This window comes from Pyrus communis, chromosome 4 (assembly GCF_041283825.1).
Source record: "Pyrus communis isolate YQ-2024b chromosome 4, ASM4128382v1, whole genome shotgun sequence".
NCBI lineage: Eukaryota > Viridiplantae > Streptophyta > Magnoliopsida > Rosales > Rosaceae > Pyrus > Pyrus communis.
Window position 1 is genome coordinate 6,647,308 of NC_142568.1, and position 20,227 is coordinate 6,667,534.

General features: G+C 36.8%; 1 protein-coding gene and 1 pseudogene across 1 annotated transcript; one reads left to right on the forward strand and one right to left on the reverse strand.

Annotated features, from left to right (window-relative positions):
* Nucleotides 1-355: 355 nt before the first annotated feature.
* LOC137721859 (subtilisin-like protease 3 pseudogene) lies at nt 356-2,272 on the reverse strand (annotated as a pseudogene).
* Nucleotides 2,273-9,260: 6,988 nt separating this feature from the next.
* On the forward strand, nt 9,261-13,293 carry LOC148697374 (uncharacterized). The gene is made up of 2 exons (XM_088691907.1): nt 9,261-13,198; nt 13,287-13,293. Exons 1-2 carry the CDS (start codon nt 9,261-9,263, stop codon nt 13,291-13,293), a joined length of 3,945 nt encoding a protein of 1,314 aa, XP_088548033.1.
* Nucleotides 13,294-20,227: the final 6,934 nt, after the last annotated feature.

Consider the following 20,227-nt stretch of genomic DNA (forward strand, 5'->3'; position numbering starts at 1 on the left):
AATTTAAATAAAGAAGGTTTTTTTCCACTTCAACCCCCCCCCCCCCAACAAAAAAAAAAAAAAAAAAAATTCCACGCTCAATTTTATTTCCTTTTTTTTTTTTTTTTTTTTTTTAATTTTTCTTTAAAAAAGTGACATAAATAACTTCATAACAAATAATAGACAAATTTAATTACACACGAATGTGTGGGCATACGACCAGTAGTAATAATAATAATAAGAACAACAACAACAACAACCATGGATAAACGCCATGTTTTATTTCATAATGCATCATGGATGAACATTTGTTTGAATTGGACGGCGCACTTTCTTTTTTGAGGATGACTGCTTATAGCATCTAAAGCAACAAATCTTAATCTTGCGGGGTGTCAAAGATGATAGCTATAGGGGTAGTAACATTATGCTTATCAGAAAACCACCTCAAGTACCCTTGACCGTATGGAACACCATCCTTCCCAGCACCATCTTGTGCGATAAATTCAACATGGTATGTAATCTCCTGGTTAACCTCTGTGAATGTAAGCACCTGAGGATTCACACTCATTCCCATTTGATGTGGTACTAAAAGATCCAAGTTGTAAGTTGACGTAGCTGGGCCAACGTTCTTTACAGTCCGTGTATAATACTGAGACTGAGTGTGGTTCGGGCCTGCTTTAATAGAAAATGAAGGGTAATTGAGTTGTGCTTCTAGTATGACCCCGACTTCAGAGCATTTCACTGTTTGTTGTGTGATGATCTTTATTGCTGTCTCATTGTAATTCAATCCACACAAGTAAGGAAAGTAATCCTCAGGTTTTATGTCGAAGATAAGACCCGGATCATTTGCCTTTGCAGGGTTGACATGGCCTCCACCAATTGCGAAAACGTCTGCAAGTGTAAGATCTTGATCCACGATCGGTGTGCCTGCAAGATTTTGTACATCAGCAGTTGTCATGATGGCAGATTTGATTGCAGCTGGAGACCAGTCAGGGTGTGATTTCTTGATCAAAGCTGCAATGCCACTTAGGTGAGGAGTTGCCATTGAGGTACCAGAAATTATGTTAAATGTTGCCTTAGGATTAGGAAGTGTGGCATTGTCTACTGATTCAGGCCATGCTGCTAGGATGTCAACGCCGGGTCCAATGATGTCAGGTTTCAGAATTCCAGGGCTTGAAAGGCTTGGTCCTCTTGATGAAAAGGAAGCTACCTTGGGAGCAAGTGCATCTCCGATTATACTGCCATCGGTGTTAAGCTTCTCATCTTGTGATTTTAGTATTCTATCAGTGGTACTTGCTCCTACTGTGAAAATCCATGGTGCCTCATTTGATAAAGACTCATAATAAGGACCAGAATTTCCAGCTGCACAGCTGAAAAATATTCCTTTTTTAATTGCTGCAAATGCACCAATTGCAATGACATCATCGTAGAAAGGAAGTGAGGGGCCTCCAAGTGAAAGGGAAAGCACGTCCAAGCCATCTTCAACAGCGGCATCAAGACCGGCTAGGATGTCGCCATACCTACAGCCAGTCCCATAACAGACTTTGTACATTGCCAAGTGAGCATAAGGTGCCATGCCAACAGCCGTGCCATTAGCCTCTCCAAACACGCTGGCACCTTCCACAAAATTTCCAGCAGCGGTGCTAGAAGTGTGGGTGCCATGGCCAACGAGATCAAATGGATTTCCTGTAATATTCCCTTCTTCTGCACCAACGAAATTTTGTGCACCAATGAGCTTATTGTTGCACACCGTTCCATTGAAGTCGCACTTGCCCTTCCATGTAACTGGAGGCGGGGATACTCCTTCATCACTGAATGAAGGATGATCGGGTCCAATGCCTGTATCCAAGAGTCCTATTATCAAACCTTCACCGTAATTTGCTTGTTTCCATAGTCCATATCCTTGGTGTAACCCCAAGAAGTCAGGACTATGAGTAGTTAGCAAAGGAACCGTTTTCTCGAGATGAGCCGACAAAAACCCTTCTTTGTTTTCCATTGCTTTCACTTCCTCTGGTGTCAGTTTAGCTGCAAATCCAGTGACCACACTACGGTATGCATGAACGATCCTTTGCTGGTTTAAGTTTGCAGTAGTTTCAGGCAAAAATGACTGATACCAACTGTCTAAATTTGATTCCACAGAAAATTTCGAGGAGGCTGGCTTTTCAAGAAAAACAATGTAAGTTTGGAGGCTATTTTGTTCCTCTTGTGCAACTGCCTTTGATAAGTAAAACATGATCAAAGTAAGACGAAGAAGATATATGAAATGCATTGCTGCACCTCTTTTGTTCTCCATCTTTTAATTTGGTTGAAAGAAGAACTTGGAAGTAAAAAAGATGTGTTAGTCTACCATTTAAGTAGCTATTTATATTAGATAATTGTGATTAGTAGAGATACAAATATGCTGGACTTAGTAATACTTGCAGGTGGTGGCGATGGAGCTTATGTGGCTATTCTTGCATAGTGCGTTGCCAACTGGTTTATCATTCTTGTTAAAACCGTAAGGATCCATTCAATAATAATTTGTTAGATACAAACAAAATAACCTCGAACAAAGACAGCAGCAAGAATTCATTCTTGAGAAGTATTCTAGATGGTATAAATGTTTTGTTTCCAAATATTAAATTCAAATATGATTAGTGACTCACACACCATCTTTATCTTGCTACATAGCTTTGTTTATTTTTGATTATTGGATTGAATAAATCATAAATAAAAAATTAACAAAATTAAACAAAAGTACGTAGGAAGTGAAAAAGTGTTTGGTCATATTTATCCCTATTTATATATTGAGTGGGTAATTACATGTTTCATGGCACCATTTTCATCGTTTGCAAGGATTAAGCAACGAAATTGTATTAACAAAGCATATAAAGTGGCGTCACAGTCCACGTAACCCTCTAAATTCGATGTACATGTATTAAAAGTAGGAGAGTATTTTTTTTTTAGGAGACTAGAATAGGGTAGAAATAAAGAAAAGTATTTCTTTCTAATCCTATCATTTTGGGAGGGATGAAATTGGTAATTTACTTTTATACAATTTTGTAGGTCAGGGTGAGTCAGATCAATACCTAACCCGTAAGCTGACCCATCATAGTTGGGCCATGATTTGGTAAGACCATACTCCGCCTCACCCAACCCAACTAGTTATGGTTTGGGTTGGACGGGTTTGCGAGTTGAATATGGACTATGAGTTTCGAAAATCTTGAGATTCTTAGAGCCTAAAAAGGTTGAGGATGCAATTAGAAATTTGGATGAGATTGGCCGTGGATTGATTCAATGATATTGACAACTGATAACTCATTCCTCCCTCAAGTACAATTCAACCAACAAACAAAACCCATTGGGGACAAGGCACAAATGAAATACTTTTTCATGGCAGTAGTAAGCAGTAATAGGTCTTTTAGGTCATTTCCAACCGAAAAGTGCTAAATGTAGCCTCATCCAGAAATGTAGCCTATAAAAAATTATTTTTACATAAACAGTGTCAGATCATACTCATATACTATGTCGAATCAAAGGGGCTAAATATAGCCCCCTCAATAATTTATTAGTATTAAGTTTATACTTTAAATTTGTTGGTTAATTAATTAACCTACTTTGGATGGTTTCAAATCTAGTCGGTGAATTTGAATCAATTATTACAACTGAAGAGTTAGGCCCCAAAAAAGAGGCTAAGAGGGGATATGGCCAGCTTGATGCCCTTTTGGCCAAATAATGGCCTAGTGGACTCTAAAGAATTATAGCCGAGTCATCAGTTGGAGTTGAGCTTCTGGACAAATTAGGCCATTTTTTGGCTTTTGAACCTTAAGCCATCTCCATTGGAAATGGCCTTAGCTCCTCTTGTTTCTTTCTCTTCTATGTAGGTATCCTTGTCGTATTTACCCACAATTGGCCCAGCATACTGGAACTCTTCCTTCCTGGCTCATGTGTATATAGGCCCACCCTTTTAATTTGAAAATAAGTATGATAGGGATTTTACCATCTGCAAAAGTAGGGACAAGAACACTAAAATACTTGCAAGAGTACAAGGTAATTGGAGTATAGATGCTCTAGTAAGGTCGTTTTCCACAGGGATTGAATGAATAATTTATATCAAATCAAATCTTAATTAATTACTGAAAACAAAGTTTTGGAAAAAAGTTGATTTTTTTATTTAAAATAATAAAAACGAATTTAATAGAAAATAATTAAATAAAATGACAAAATAAAATAAGCTAAAAGAAAAATGGTTTTTGAAAATTAAATTGTAAAAGCCTAGGGTTATGCCGTCACCTTAACAATCCTATATAGTTTTTCCAATTACTTATGAATTACTCATGCATTTTTGAAGGTTAGGTTTTCCTAATATATGCCTACTTGGACCCCTAAAATAGAGCGTATATCAAACATACAACCCATCTGTGGTCTTAGATCAAATCTATACATGCATGACTCATTAAGCTTTGTGAAACCATTTGAAAAACCATACAACCCTTCAGACGTCGTATTCATCCTAAGTGAACTTGCACATATTAATTACAAGAAGCCTTCGTGTGACATCCCACATCGCCCAAGGGAGTAATCCTTAAATGTATATTCACATCCCTACCTAGCACGAGGCCTTTTGGGAGCTCACTGGCTTCGGTTTCCGTAGGAACTCCGAAGTTAAGCGAGAAGGAGGCTAGAGCAATCCCATGATGGGTGACCCATTGGGAAGTTGCTTGTAAGTTCCCAAAAACAAAACCGTGAGGGAATGGTAAGCCCAAAGCGGACAATATCGTGCTACGGTGGTGGAGCGGGCCCGGGATGTCACACTTCGTCAATTTCAAGGACCGACCTCCTACCAAAATTGCATCAAATTACTTTTCTAAAGATCCTAATGGTAACTAAGCATTAAGACAACTAGATAGTATAAACTGGTGATTAATAATTCAAAACTTGCATGCATAATATCATAAGCAAATTGAAAAGAAACTACATATTCTTGCTAAGGCTCGTGGCCTCGCCCTAGCAAATGGAAATTAGTTACTAACAATCGTAAACAAAATATTATTACAAATAAGGATATAAAACATCTAGAAAATAAACTTCAATCCAAAAGCTCTCGAAACCTAGTGCATTCTTCCCCTTTCTTTGTCTCTCCTAATAAAACTCTAATGGCTAAAAAGCTTTATTTATACTATTCAAAAATAAAACCCTACCTAGAAAAGGTCCTAGAGTAATACTAGGAAACATAATAAAATAATAAAACAGAAAATAAAGGTTTCCTATTTGAACTAAAATTCAGACTTCTCAGAAAAAGCAAACTTTTGACTGACCAAATCAACTCTGATTTGTTCCAAAAAGGTCTCATTTGAAAGCTGAAGACGTCTCCTACAATCCTCAAGAGGAATCTTCCTCAAAATGTGCTAGCTTAACCTCCAAAATGCCCAAAATGTTGAGAAACGTCAATCTAGGAAAGCTATGCGCTGGGTCTTTATTTCATCGCCACGGTTAAACGGCTTAGTAGAAAAACATGAACCTTTAATACAATCATCTTAAAAGAGTCACGAACATCCTCCAATTGGAATCACTCCAAAATTCGTCCGTTTGGTCACTTTTTGCTCCAGAGGAAGTCGAATGTCCTACATTGGAAATACATAACAAAGTATCAAAATTCTATCAAAATAATCAATAAACTATAACTAAGATTAGGGTAAAATATATGGTATAATATGGACTCATCAAATACCCCCAAACTTAGCTTTTTGCTTGTCCTCAAGCAAAACAAAACTAAAAGAAATTTAAAACTAACAAACTAAAGACTTAGACAAAAATTAAATAAAATAATTTTCACCTTCAAGTCGCAAGCCATAGGAAACATTAAAAATTAGAACATCTTTTCAAAAGTTCCAACCAATCCCACCATAGAGTCTAAGCCATTTAGAATCAATTAGAAAAGAATTCACAAACTTCCTTGAACCAACATAGTTAAGAAGACTCAACTAAAACCCTCACCTCTCGTCCTTTTATTTCACACATACTAAATTCAAATATGGCTATTATTTTTTTCCTCTTTTCAACTTTTTTTCTCTTTTTTTTCTCTTTTTTTCTTTCATCTTTCATATTTTTTTTTCAGTAACAGTAGTGGTCGTGCAATGTCAGTTCCCTTAAGCTTTCGATCCAACCCATGTAGCGAGCTTTAGTTCAATGACTCCCAAACCATAAAGGCTTTAGGGCACTAGGTGTAGAACACCCCTAAGGACTTATTGACTTGAGCTGAAAAGGCTATGAAACCATCTAACCACCTTGCCCTATGCCAAGACTCTACCGTTTGACGCGAGAATCACTGTTGATCAGGTAGGACTAGCCCGGTTACTAAGTAAAGTCTCGGGTGGAACAATTATTACTTTCTTTATAATAATAGAAAACTTTACTTTACTAAGAACGAAAATTAAAAATTAACTAGACTAAATGTAAGTATTTCAATCTCACTCCTCACAAACCATGTTGATGGAACATGTAAATTTTCAAAGTATAACTCATGAATTAGTGTCTAAGCAACGATAAATAGAAAAGACTCTAATGCAGGATTAACCTTCACCATGTCCATTTGCTCTAACGTTTACAATAATCTATGGATATCAACTTAAAAAGAATGAAATATTTTAACTTGACTCAAAAATTAACAACCTAGAATTTTACTTCCCTACCCCAAACTTAAATCACATATTGTCCTCAAGGTGTGGGAAAAAAACAAAAATTAAATAAAGAAACAAAGACGAGCAAAGACCTAGAACACAATAAATTAGACAAAACACAACCAAACTAACAATAAAGAAAACAAAAGAAATAACAAAAGTAAAGTAAATAAATAAAATGGACAGGAACACAAAGGAATAGGAAAGATTGGACCTGGCATCAAACTCGGGCCCTGAAAGCAATGGGAAAAACACGGGCAAACCTACATGTGTGGCTGACCCTAAGATCTCTGTTTTAAGCTTCAGCTTGCATTTGTCATTTCCAACCTAGAGCCGTTTGAGAGGCTCTCCCTCTCTCAAGAAATTGCACCTCGAGCCCAGAGCCACTCCACTTACATGAATCTGGATCTGAGGTTTTCAGCTTGCATTTGTTGTATGTGTGCATGTCATTGTTGATGGATGCATGGAAAAAAAATACTTGCATGAATCTGGATCTGAGTGCTGAAGTTAATCAATGGCCTTCTTCTGTGTTGCTTGGTTCCCCCCAAACATGAATGTAATGGAATTTTTTTAATAAAATGTGAGGGAGAGATTGAGTGAGAGAAGGTTCCAAGCGAGGCAGAGGACTTCATTAGCGACCCCACTGTGAGTATATCCCTGGACCTCTTCGTGTGCTTGTCCTGTATCCTTTGCTTGAATTTAACTGCCATGAGGTGAATGTGGGAATGCTACTGAATGCAAGATTCAGTCAAATGTGTGCGTATAGTGGATGTTTAGGGTCGACTTTGAATCCGAATGCAACCTGCAATCACAAATAAAAAACCTAATTAGACAAGGAAAGAAAAATAACAAGAAATAAAAATCGCTTTTTTTTTTTTTTTTTTCTCAATTTTTTGATTTTTTTATTGGTTTTATGATTTTTGTAAATGAAATGAAAGCAAGAAAATAAAATAAACGGAAATAAAAAGAAAAAAGTTAGAAAAATTGGGTTGCCTCCCAATTAGCATTTTAGTTAACGGCTATAACTAGACGTAGAGAAAGGAATTGATGGTTACTGTCACTTATTCTCTTAGAATCAACCACTCTATAGCAGCGTCATAGGGCAATATAGCAGCGTCATAGGGCAAAAGTAGGTACATAATGAGAAGTTTATCGATTATGCATTTTAGATGAGTGGTTGAATCCTTCATATTTGGCCTTTTATGTGAATGAAACTTTGTTGTAATCAAATAGGATCCCCTCCAGCGAGACTTGTGCATCTGTCGAACTGACTTAAACCTTGTATTTAACACCCATAATTTCTGCACTTGCTGAAGTTCTCTATGGGGAAGCTGGCAGCCACAAAATGTTGCGTGCTTCCTCTTATGGAATTTACCCTGCTTGTAAAATTGGCTCTTACATTTTTGAAATTTGATGGGCTCTACTGTTGGCTTGTTGTTAGACCAATATTGGCAATTCTTGACAAAATGCATGAGTCTGTAATAGCTTAGACTTGTTATATATTTTCAATTGTAATTGTTTAAGTCTAGGGAGGTCTCTTACTCTTTTGATGAGAAGATGTTACGTGAACAAGATACACATTCAGGTATGTTTGCATGCATGCATCAAATTACATTCATCTATATCTCATGATATTGTATTTAAGATAGGTCTTTTATTAAAACTACTTTCAAGATAAAGTGATTGGATTTTCAAAAGACTTATCTGATTGCATCCAACTAAATGGATTGCATGGCTGTCATTGTGTTAAAAAGAAAAAGTTGTTGCCGTGTGCATCTAGGTTTTATGGTTTTAAAAGGATTGTCAATTTAGCTAAAACCTATGAGTAGTTATGAAATATTATCAGTTCAAATTGGTTCCCGTGCATTGAGGATTTATAATGAAGCTTTGAATGCATGTTTTCATCGGAAGATAGATTGGCAGCAGCTTTGTGCTTTTAAAGAAAATAATATTATTTTCAGTGCATTAATCTCAAATTAATTTTTCAGTGGCTGCCATCTTGTGGTTTCATTAGCATGTGTTTTTAAAGGGAAAATATTATTTTCATGCTGATTTTCATTTGGTTTTTTATTGAATGTCAATTATGAAAATGTGCCTTGTGATTTTCGTAATTGATTGATTTTTCAACTAAACACTTCATCATATAAACATTCTGCATGATCGAGTTAGTATCTTGCAAAGTTCGAGGAAAAAGTGATTGACGATCGTGTTAGTGTCGTGCCACTCCAACTCGAAGACTGAAGAAAGATCGAGTAGCAAAGCGCGAATACAAAGCTGCCAACTGGTATGTGTGTCTAGTTGATGAGTTTTTTGTAAGTCTTTATGTATTCCTTCTTTCTTAGTGCTTCCTGGCTTGGTAGCCCGAGGATTTTCCCAGTGGTGGGTTTTGCCTCGTAAAATCCTACATCATGTGTGTACTCTTTATATTTATGCTGGATATTTTGTGTAGGATTAAAGCTGCATAACTGATTAACATAAATCACAATTTGAACTAGTTTTAAGTTGAATTTTATTTATAATTCTAGTTAAGTTAGTACCCATCCTAGGACTTTCAATTGGTATCAGAGCAGGTCACTAAAAATATCTAGTGAGATCCGTGGGTAGTCTAGGATGAATCGGTCTATGGGTTCAGTTTCTCATCCGCCACATTTTGATGGCGACAACTACGCTGCATGGAAGGCAAAAATGAAATCATTTCTCTGGGCGCTTGACGATAGAGTGTGGCTTGCGGTTGAAGAAGGCTGGGAACCTCCAACAGTTGAAGAAACCAAAGGCGAAGGACAGTCTTCTGTTACTATTTCTATGCTTAAGCCTAGAAAGGTATGGAGTGAAGATGAACGCAACTCTAGCACATTCAATCAAAGAGCATTGAATGCGTTGTTCACTGCCGTTTCGCCTGAGCAATTTAACTACATCAGTAAATGCTCAACGGCGAAAGAAGCTTGGGATATTCTTGAAGTTACTCATGAAGGTAACTCCACGGTCAAAGAATCCAAGCTTCAAAATCTCATCACACAATTTGAAAATATCAAAATGCTAGATGATGAGAGTTTTTCTGACTTTTATGCTAAACTTAGTGTAATTGTCAATGGTTGTCACAATCTTGGTGACAGCATTCCAGAACATAGAGTTGTTAAGAAAATTCTAAGGTCTCTTCCTTCTAGGTTTCATGCGAAAAGGACAGCGATAGAAGAATCGAAAGATTTAAACACCTACAAGTTGGAACAATTGATTGGGTCATTACAAACATATGAGTCTGACTTTACCGAAGTCAAGAAAGGAAAAAATGTAGCCTTCAAAGTCAATAATGAAAAAGTGAATGAGGATTCATTTGAAAACCTGACTCAAGATGAATTTGCTCTTCTCACCAAACAAGCTAGAAAATTTTTGAAACTTAGAAGTTCCAGAGGACGTGAAAATCGAAATAATTTTGATTCAAATTCCAAAGTTCCTCGTTCTCGAGATTTGTCTCATGGAAATTCTTCTAAGTTTGTCAAACTTGGTGAAAAGAAAAGTTCAAATGACAGAGACAAGTGTTTTGAATGTCAAGGGTATGGACATCATGCTCATGAATGTGCCAATACTCTTAAAAAGCTGAAGGATGAAAAGAACAAGGCGTTAACCTCCACTTGGAGTGACAGCGATTCAGAGAAGGACACGGCATCTGAAGATGATGATGAAGTGGTTGCGTTTGTTGGAATCTTGGATGGATATGAGACTGATGACTCGGCAGTTGAAGAACCTGATTCCATAGAAGTCTTACAAAAGTATACTGCACTTTATGATATCACCATGAAAGTGAAGAAAGAAAATGATGAACTGAAAAATAAACTTGTGCAGCTTGAAAGCGAGAAGAAGGAATTAGAGATTGAGCATCAATCTCAAATGGAGCATGCAGAGAAGCTACGAGAGTCAATGTTGGAAAAACTACATATGCTCGTATCTGAAAATGAAATTCTTGAAAATGAATTAAGAGGCATGAAAAAGAAGGTCGAAGAGTTTAGTATTGGATCAAGAAAAATTGACAAAATGTTAAGCTATGGAAAAAATTCAGGTGATAGAAGTGGTTTCGGTTTTGGTGTTAATGTGACTGGAAGTTCTTCCTCCTCTGTTACTAAATTTGTCAAAGCTTTACAAGAACCAAGCAGAAAAGAAAGTAGTGATGAATCCTTTGGAAATTCGTGTACCACTACAAATAAGCCAAATTCTGTGAGCACTTTTGTTGATCCAAGAAATTTCATTAGGTCAAAAACCTTCATTCCTACTTGCCACTTCTGTGGAAAAATAGGACATATCAGACCTAGATGTAACAAACTTCGAAAGGAAGATCAAACTAAGCACACCACCCATTGGATGTCTAGAAAATCAAATCTCAAAATGAGATTTGTTGCTAATCCAAAGCGAATGAATAGGATTTCAAAAAGAATGCTCAATTCCATCACTCCAAACTTAAAACAAGTATGGAGAAGAAAGGACACTCAAGTTTGCTTATTGGATAAGATGTCACCATCATCTGATGAAGACAATCTTACATGTTTGGTGGCTTTTACTGCCCTCTCAACTTGTCAGTCTGATACTTGGTATCTCGACAGTGGCTGCTCGAGGCATATGACTGGAGACAAAAGATGGTTCACAACCTTCACCGAGGATTGTAAAAATGGAGCAGTCACTTTCGGAGATGGAAAAAGAGCAAGGATTGTTGGAAAAGGAGAAATCAAAACTCTAGGAATTCCATGCTTAAAAGATGTCATGTTAGTTTATGGACTTAAAGCTAACCTAATTAGCATCAGTCAAATTTGTGATGATGATGATGCTGAAGTATTGTTCAATAAATTGAAATGTTGTGTGAAAGTTGCTAGCGGGATAGACATTTTTGAAGGAAAAAGGTCTAAAGACAATTGTTATTGTGTGAATGCAAATGAATCACATGTGCCAAATATATGCAACAAAGCAACTGATGATGTTTTGGATTTATGGCATAAAAGATTAGGACATATGAATTGTAAGGATATGATCAAGCTTTCCAAGAAGGAATATGTGAGAGGTTTACCAATGTTGGCTGGAGAACTTGGAATTTGTGGAGAATGTCAAGTGGGAAAGCAAACAAAGAGTTCACACAAGTCAACAAACTACATCTCAACCTCACGACCTTTGGAGCTGATGCACATGGACTTGGTTGGACCGGTACAGACCGAAAGTATTGGGGGAAAGAAATATATTCTTGTCTTGGTGGATGATTTCTCACGTTTTACTTGGGTTGCATTCTTGCGTGAGAAATCTGATGCGTTCAAAGCATTTTGTGGCTTGTTGAATAGAATTCAAAATGATAGAGTTGCTTCAAATGATCGTGTGATAACACTCAGAACCGATCACGGAACTGAATTTGAAAACACATCATTTTCTGAGTTTTGTGATGAAAAAGGAATTGCTCATAATTTTTCTGCTCCAATCACTCCTCAACCAAACGGAGTTGTTGAACGGAAAAATCGTGTGTTGCTTGACATGAGTCGTGTCATGCTGACTAGCGCTCGTTTGACAAGTCATTTTTGGGCTGAAGCAGTTAGCACCGCTTGCTATACTGCAAATAGAGTCTATCTTCGACCTAGTACAAAGTGCACACCATATGAGATTTGGAAAGGAAAGAAACCAAACGTGAAGCATTTGAGAGTGTTTGGAAGTATATGCTACATTTATAGAGATAGGGAAATGTTAGCAAAATTCGATTCACGAAGTGATATTGGAATTTTTCTAGGATACTCTCTCACTAGTAGAGCATATAGAGTGTTCAACAAAAGAACTAAAAATGTCATGGAGTCCATTAATGTTGTTGTGAATGACTCTTCCTTAAGTATTGAACAACCTGCTTCAGATGAAGAATTCCTTCAAAGTAAATTAATCGATGAGTCATCAGCTACTCAGGTTGAAGTGCACCAAAATGTTGACTCAACAAAAGCGTTGAGAAAAGGACACAAGCAAGTGCAAAAAGATCACTCCAAGTCTGACATTATTGGCAACGTGGACGATACCATACTAACTAGAAGCAAAACTACTGCTGTAGTAAACTTCACGTGCTACATATCAAAGATTGAGCCAAAAAATGCCAAGGAAGCTCTTTTAGATGATGATTGGATAATGGCCATGCAAGAGGAACTCAATCAATTTGTTAGAAATGATGTATGGTATCTTGTTTCCAGACCCAAAGAAACAAATGTTATAGGAACAAAATGGGTTTTTCGAAACAAAACCGATGAACATGGTATTATAACGAGAAATAAAGCTCGTCTAGTTGCTCAAGGATACACTCAGGTAGAAGGTTTGGATTTTGACGAGACATTTGCTCCCGTTGCGAGATTGGAGTCCATTAGGTTGTTACTTGCTTTTGCATGTCATCTGCGTTTTAAATTATATCAAATGGATGTCAAGAGTGCCTTTTTAAACGGAGTACTTCAAGAAGAAGTATACGTGGAGCAACCAAAGGGATTTGTTGACCCAAAACATCCTGATCATGTGTATCGATTGAAGAAAGCTTTGTACGGTTTGAAACAAGCTCCTAGAGCATGGTATGAAAAACTCTCAACCCATTTGTTGACGAAAGGATATACTCGAGGAGCTGTTGACAAAACCTTGTTCGTTAAAAGAATAAACAAGGATGTGATGATAGCTCAAGTGTATGTGGATGACATAGTATTTGGCTCAACATCTGACATACTTGTCAAAGAATTCACTGAAGTTATGCAGAGCGAATTCGAAATGAGTATGTGTGGGGAATTGAATTTTTTCTTAGGATTACAGGTCAAACAAGTTGAAAACGGTATTCTTGTCTTTCAGACAAAATATGCAAGTGAGCTGGTTAAGAAGTTTGGTTTGGATTCAGCAAAACCAGTCTCCAATCCCATGGCAACAACCACAAAACTTCACAAGGATCCAAATGGAAAAAGTGTTGATCAATCCCTCTATAGGAGTATGATTGGAAGTTTGTTGTATCTTACTGCTAGTAGGCCTGATATCTCTTACAGTGTTGGTGCCTGTGCACGATATCAAGCTGATCGAAAAGAATCGCATTTGGAAGCTGTCAAAAGAATCATCAGGTATGTACGTGGCACGGTTGATTTTGGTTTACATTATTCGTTTGAAACCAATTATGAAATTGCTGGATTTTCAGACGCCGATTGGGCTGGAAATGCTGATGATCGGAAAAGTACTTCTGGAGGATGTTTCTATGTTGGAAACAATCTTGTCGCTTGGCATAGTAAGAAACAAAATTGCGTTTCCTTATCCACTGCCGAAGCTGAATACATCGCTGCTGGTAGCTGTTGTACCCAACTGCTTTGGATGAAGCAAATGATTCGTGATTATGGCATTAATCAAGGCACCTCCTCTATTTTCTGTGACAACACTAGTGCTATAAACATTTCCAAGAATCCAGTTCAACATTCTCGTACCAAACATATTGACATTCGTCACCATTTTATTCGTGTTCTGGTTGAAGAGAAGGTTTTAATATTGGAGTTCATTGCCACTGAACATCAACTTGCAGACTTGTTTACTAAGCCTCTCGACACTCATCGTTTTGAAACTCTTCGAAAGGCATTGGGAATATGTCGTATTCTTTAAACTTCATTGGTTTTCATTTTTCTTTTTCCTCTTTTTCTTTTTCTCCCTTAGTTATTAATTTTTTTTTCTTAAACGTCAAAGTAACAGAAGTCCAAGTCTTGTTAGTCTACCAAACTTTTGTCCACTGCATTCTCTGCTTTGTGCTATACATAATATGTTTTTGCTTTGGTGGTTGATACTATATGAATGTTTTCTGATTAAACTTGACTTCTTACCTGCACCTCTGCACCCTGTGAGCTTTTGAGCCTCCATTAGTGTATGCATTTTTCATACACTCTTAATTGTTTCTGTGTGATATATCTTATGTGATTTGACTCTCTAGAACTTGCTTTGAGATCTCTCAAGGCTTTGTATCACTACTTACTCTACCTGTGAGATGAAAGTCGGACTTACGTTCTTCATCATTATCCTATAAGCGCCCTGCCTTATTATTATTTTTTTCTATCTGTCTTATGGAGCTTCTTTTTAAGCACAGATTACCCACTTCCATTTTTATACACTGCTTCTCACCTCTATTGCAAAATCCAAGCCAGTTGCCTCCATCGTTCTTTTAGAGTCCAAGAGTGTTTCACTACTGCAGACAAAAATATTGTGCTGATAGCAACTTTCCAAGTCAAGAAAAAAAAAAAAAAAAGGAACACGCAAAAGGGAATAAAAAGGTGTATGTATGACATACATGGTGGGTGTTTATCTCTGACAATCCTCAAAGGTTCAGTTGTACTTGAAGACCACAATATTGTGCTGATAGCACCCTCCCCAGTTAAGAAAAGATTCCGAAAAGAAAAAAAAAAAAAAAAAAAAGAAGGTCTATCAAAGGTCCAAAGTCGTATGTTTTCCACACATATATCCAAGGAATCAAAAGAAGGTCTATCAAAGGAATCAAAGGAAGGAATATCACCGCTACAGTTATACATGAAGACCACTAATAAATCAACTGTGCACAGCGTCTTCTATTCCTCCAGTGGTTCTTTCAGTCTCAAACTCTCTCCAGTTTTATATCTCAAGGACTCTAACACTTTCCGGACTTCTATTCTCCTTATTATCTTTTAACTTTATCCAATCCCTAAGCCTAGTTCCTACCCTTCGTAAGACTTTCTTTCATCTCTTGAGGGTAGGTTGTTGATGTGTGGAGATAAGATTGATCTGCAAGCCTATGGTAGAGTATTCACATAATGATCTTTTTGAGTGTAAACACTTCACCCCAAACACCTTGAGTGAAATTTGAGAATATTCCTTGTGAGTTTAGGGGTTGCTCTTGAGTTGGCTTGTTTAATCACATTGCATCTATATAGTCCTGACTATTTTGGCTTTCTTTTGTTTGTATTATGTTTCAGTGGACATTAAAAAAAAAAAAAAAAAAAAAAAAAGAAAACGTTTTTTTGTTTGCTTTATTCCTTTTGACTTCTAGATAATGTTCTTTAGCATTTAGCATGAGTCTGACGTGTTTTTTTCTTTGCTTTATCCCCTTTGATTTCTAGATAATGAGTCGTTTTCATCTTTTTCTTATTTTATTTATTTTTTTCTGCTTATCTCCTTGGTCTTTTAAGTTGGGTTGAACTTGGACTTCTCTTTTGTTTGGTCTTTTTATACCCGTGCCTTTCCTTTGTTCATTATCAGTCGAACATCTCATACTCGTTTGTTACTTATACCGTGGCCTCCATCTTCCGTTGCTGTCGTCCTTATTTTTGTTTTCCATACAATTTTTTCATCATGGTTTCATCACGAAAGTCTGCACGTTCTCCTGCTTTGAAAGGCACAACTCCGAGCATTATTCCTTCCTTCTCTTCTCCCCGCACACGGTCTGTGACTCGCAGATTGTTTTCGTCCCCACCTGCTTCTTCAACTTTTTCTGCTGATTGTCCCACTGAGGTTTTCAAGCGTCTTATTGATCTCAGCAAACAGTTCTCTCAGTTGGAGCAGTTCATTAAGATTTCTATCATGGATCTTAGTCATCGACTTTCTCAATTGGAGCAATGTATCCATCGTATCCCCAATCACATGCTTACTCCTCTCATTCATATTTCATCCTCTGATGATGATTCTGACTTCCGTCCTGCTAGTGTTCCACCACCTTCTCATACTCCATGTTCACCAATTCTGGAACGCACACCGCTGCCAACTCTTGCTTCAGACGATGATATAGAGGAAGATCCTGAGGAAGATCTCTACTGGGTTACCGATGACGAATCGTTGCCTAAGCATGATTAATTTGGCTTTTCCTATGACAAAAAGGGGGAGAGACTATAGTTAGGGGGAGAGATTTTAGTTAGTAGTTAAGGGGAGTGATTTTTTTTCTAGAATAATGTTTTAGTTAGTGAGGGTTTCTTTTAGTTCATTATTTGGATGATACATCATGTTTGAATGATTATCTTTATTATTTCATAATAAAGCTTCTTTTTATTTTTTTCTCTTTTGGACGATGAAAGATAGTTGAATGATTATCCTTATTTCTTAATAAACATGCAACATCTATTTTTTGTACGTCACGGGTGTTTTGTTTAATGTGTGCAGATTACAGACTTCAATGCATAAGTTTTAAAATTTTAAAATATTGTAATTGAGGGTTTTGTCAAGGAAATGCCAAAGGGGGAGATTGTTAGACCAATATTGGCAATTCTTGACAAAATGCATGAGTCTGTAATAGCTTAGACTTGTTATATATTTTCAATTGTAATTGTTTAAGTCTAGGGAGGTCTCTTACTCTTTTGATGAGAAGATGTTACGTGAACAAGATACACATTCAGGTATGTTTGCATGCATGCATCAAATTACATTCATCTATATCTCATGATATTGTATTTAAGATAGGTCTTTTATTAAAACTACTTTCAAGATAAAGTGATTGGATTTTCAAAAGACTTATCTGATTGCATCCAACTAAATGGATTGCATGGCTGTCATTGTGTTAAAAAGAAAAAGTTGTTGCCGTGTGCATCTAGGTTTTATGGTTTTAAAAGGATTGTCAATTTAGCTAAAACCTATGAGTAGTTATGAAATATTATCAGTTCAAATTGGTTCCCGTGCATTGAGGATTTATAATGAAGCTTTGAATGCATGTTTTCATCGGAAGATAGATTGGCAGCAGCTTTGTGCTTTTAAAGAAAATAATATTATTTTCAGTGCATTAATCTCAAATTAATTTTTCAGTGGCTGCCATCTTGTGGTTTCATTAGCATGTGTTTTTAAAGGGAAAATATTATTTTCATGCTGATTTTCATTTGGTTTTTTATTGAATGTCAATTATGAAAATGTGCCTTGTGATTTTCGTAATTGATTGATTTTTCAACTAAACACTTCATCATATAAACATTCTGCATGATCGAGTTAGTATCTTGCAAAGTTCGAGGAAAAAGTGATTGACGATCGTGTTAGTGTCGTGCCACTCCAACTCGAAGACTGAAGAAAGATCGAGTAGCAAAGCGCGAATACAAAGCTGCCAACTGGTATGTGTGTCTAGTTGATGAGTTTTTTGTAAGTCTTTATGTATTCCTTCTTTCTTAGTGCTTCCTGGCTTGGTAGCCCGAGGATTTTCCCAGTGGTGGGTTTTGCCTCGTAAAATCCTACATCATGTGTGTACTCTTTATATTTATGCTGGATATTTTGTGTAGGATTAAAGCTGCATAACTGATTAACATAAATCACAATTTGAACTAGTTTTAAGTTGAATTTTATTTATAATTCTAGTTAAGTTAGTACCCATCCTAGGACTTTCACTTGTTTATTTCAGAAACCAAATATCTTTGGTCAATAGTCTGCCCTGTATCCAAAGTGGTTAGAGTGCTTGAAATCTGATCATGGGAATCATCGAATTTTGACTTTGTATGAATAACCCCTTGCAACACGTCAGTTATGATGAACTCCGGGAACTTGGTTGGTTTCTTTGCAGCCTCTGGATAAGGTATGTGTGCCATATGGACTTCAGTTAAAACAGGTTCTGGAGAGATTTTAGGATCATCAAGGGGAGTTTCCTCCTTTGGGCGTCAATAAATGGCATAATGCTTCTTAATTTTTGTACTAGTCTCCTCTTGATCATCAAAGCTTTTCCCATAGTTTAATGCTTGAATCTGAAATCCTTCATTGGTTATTTCTATGTACTACTTAGTTGATTCCAACAATTCAGAGATCTTGTCCTCCACCGAAAGCCCTTGTGGCACATTAGACTGCTCAAAATAATGCTCAAGATGCTTTTGCAAACTTGGGGTTTAGGATTCTGAGCAGGTATTGTTCCAATGCCTCTTTGAGTCGTTCCTCATATTATTATGTTTGCACATATGCTGGAAAATATTCTTTCTCAAAACATTGCAAAATATCATGGGTATTTGAATTGCAAAGAGCACAAACTGTAGGCTTAAATCCATAATAACTTGTTTTTGCTAATGAAATCCAAATAGGTGGTCCACCTGGTGTTAGATTGAATTTAGGGGGTGGTGCGGAATATATAAGCACACAAATTAAAACCCTCTTTTGACAATTGTAGTATATGAATAAGTAGGGATCGTTCTAAACCGGGGATTAGGAGGGATTGCTAAATCACTTGGAAACTGACTCAAAAACTTAAAACAAAGGTTAAAACACTAAACTAGACTCAAAGAATGCAAAACTAAACAATAAAACACTAAAACAAATCAAAAGACTCAAAACTGCCCCAAAACACTCAAAACTGCCTTAAAAACACAATCTGGGCATTTTTGAGCACTTTGACTATTTTGGACGAATTTGGGTAATAACTTGAATCAAAACACTTAGAAACACAAACTAAGACACTTCTTAACTAAATTGGACACTAAAGTAAAGGGGGATTGAGGTTTTGACGAAATTAAACAAATAGCACAGAATGTAATTTAAAACAAATTGTAAAGATGAATGTGATGAAAATATGGATGGAATGCTAGCTAGAAGGTTCTTCTCCACACATGTCACACTTGCATACAAGATGATTTTTAGTTGGTCTTTCGACAAATTATGAAACTCAACACCCCGGGTTAATTAGGTCCGCTTAAATTAACCTTCAAGTTCTCCTTAAGTTAATAAATTGGATGGGACAGCGCATACGCAATTCAAAACATTCTCCAAAAGTCCTTTACGTGAAAAGCACAATAAAGATACAATCAAAGATCATTAAGCGTCATGAAAACTATAAGTGTTGACGAGGCATTCGTTACTATGATGAGCATAAAACTAGTGCCAAGAATTCATTTAACGCGATTGTTTATAAGCAACCTCCACTACTTGTGAATATAAGTTTGTAACTATTAGGTGAAACTCACTTATATTCTAGCGTCATATTCATGCACGAAAACTAAGCGTGCACTCTCAATAAACATACATAAATAAGTTATCAATCAAACAGTTAAACGAATTGAATCCACAACTCATGAAATTCCAACCAAAGGTAATCAATTCATATTGCAAGCATAAACATAGTTTCGAATCACCCCCTAGCTAACTAGGGATTTAGCCTCTCATGTTCACAGAAAGAGAAATAAAATTGAATGTAAACATAAAGAACAAAAGATTGATTACACCTAAAACGCCCAAGGAATCCACTTGAATTTCTGCACGTTTAAGGTCATCTTTCTTCTTCTCCTTGCTGCGGCAGAGATGGTTTATGGTGTTTTTGGATGTTATTTTGGGTAGGGAATGGATTTAGGGAGGTGAAGGGTTGCGGCAAGGGATGTGGGTGGTGTTTGGATGTGTGGAATGGTGTGGGTGAGGTATGGGAAGCTGCGGCAAAGGTGGGTAATGGCTGATTTGGATGGGGAAGCTACATATTGAATGGAGAAGGGGTATGGTGGCTGCGGCAAGGGAGTGAATGTGGCTGAATGATATGAATGAAAAGTGAATGAATAATGAGAGAGAGCTAGGGTTTAAGAATAGGTGCGGCTGAGATGGATTTTTGGTTTATTAGGGTGAATGATTAATGGGAGGCTACGACTTAGAGTGAATATTAGGTTTTGTGGTGGCTGCAAGATGAA

What these genes read in the sequence shown, in the direction of transcription:
- LOC148697374 (XM_088691907.1), top strand. Translation starts at nt 9,261, where the DNA reads ATGGGTTCAGTTTCTCATCCGCCACATTTTGATGGCGACAACTACGCT.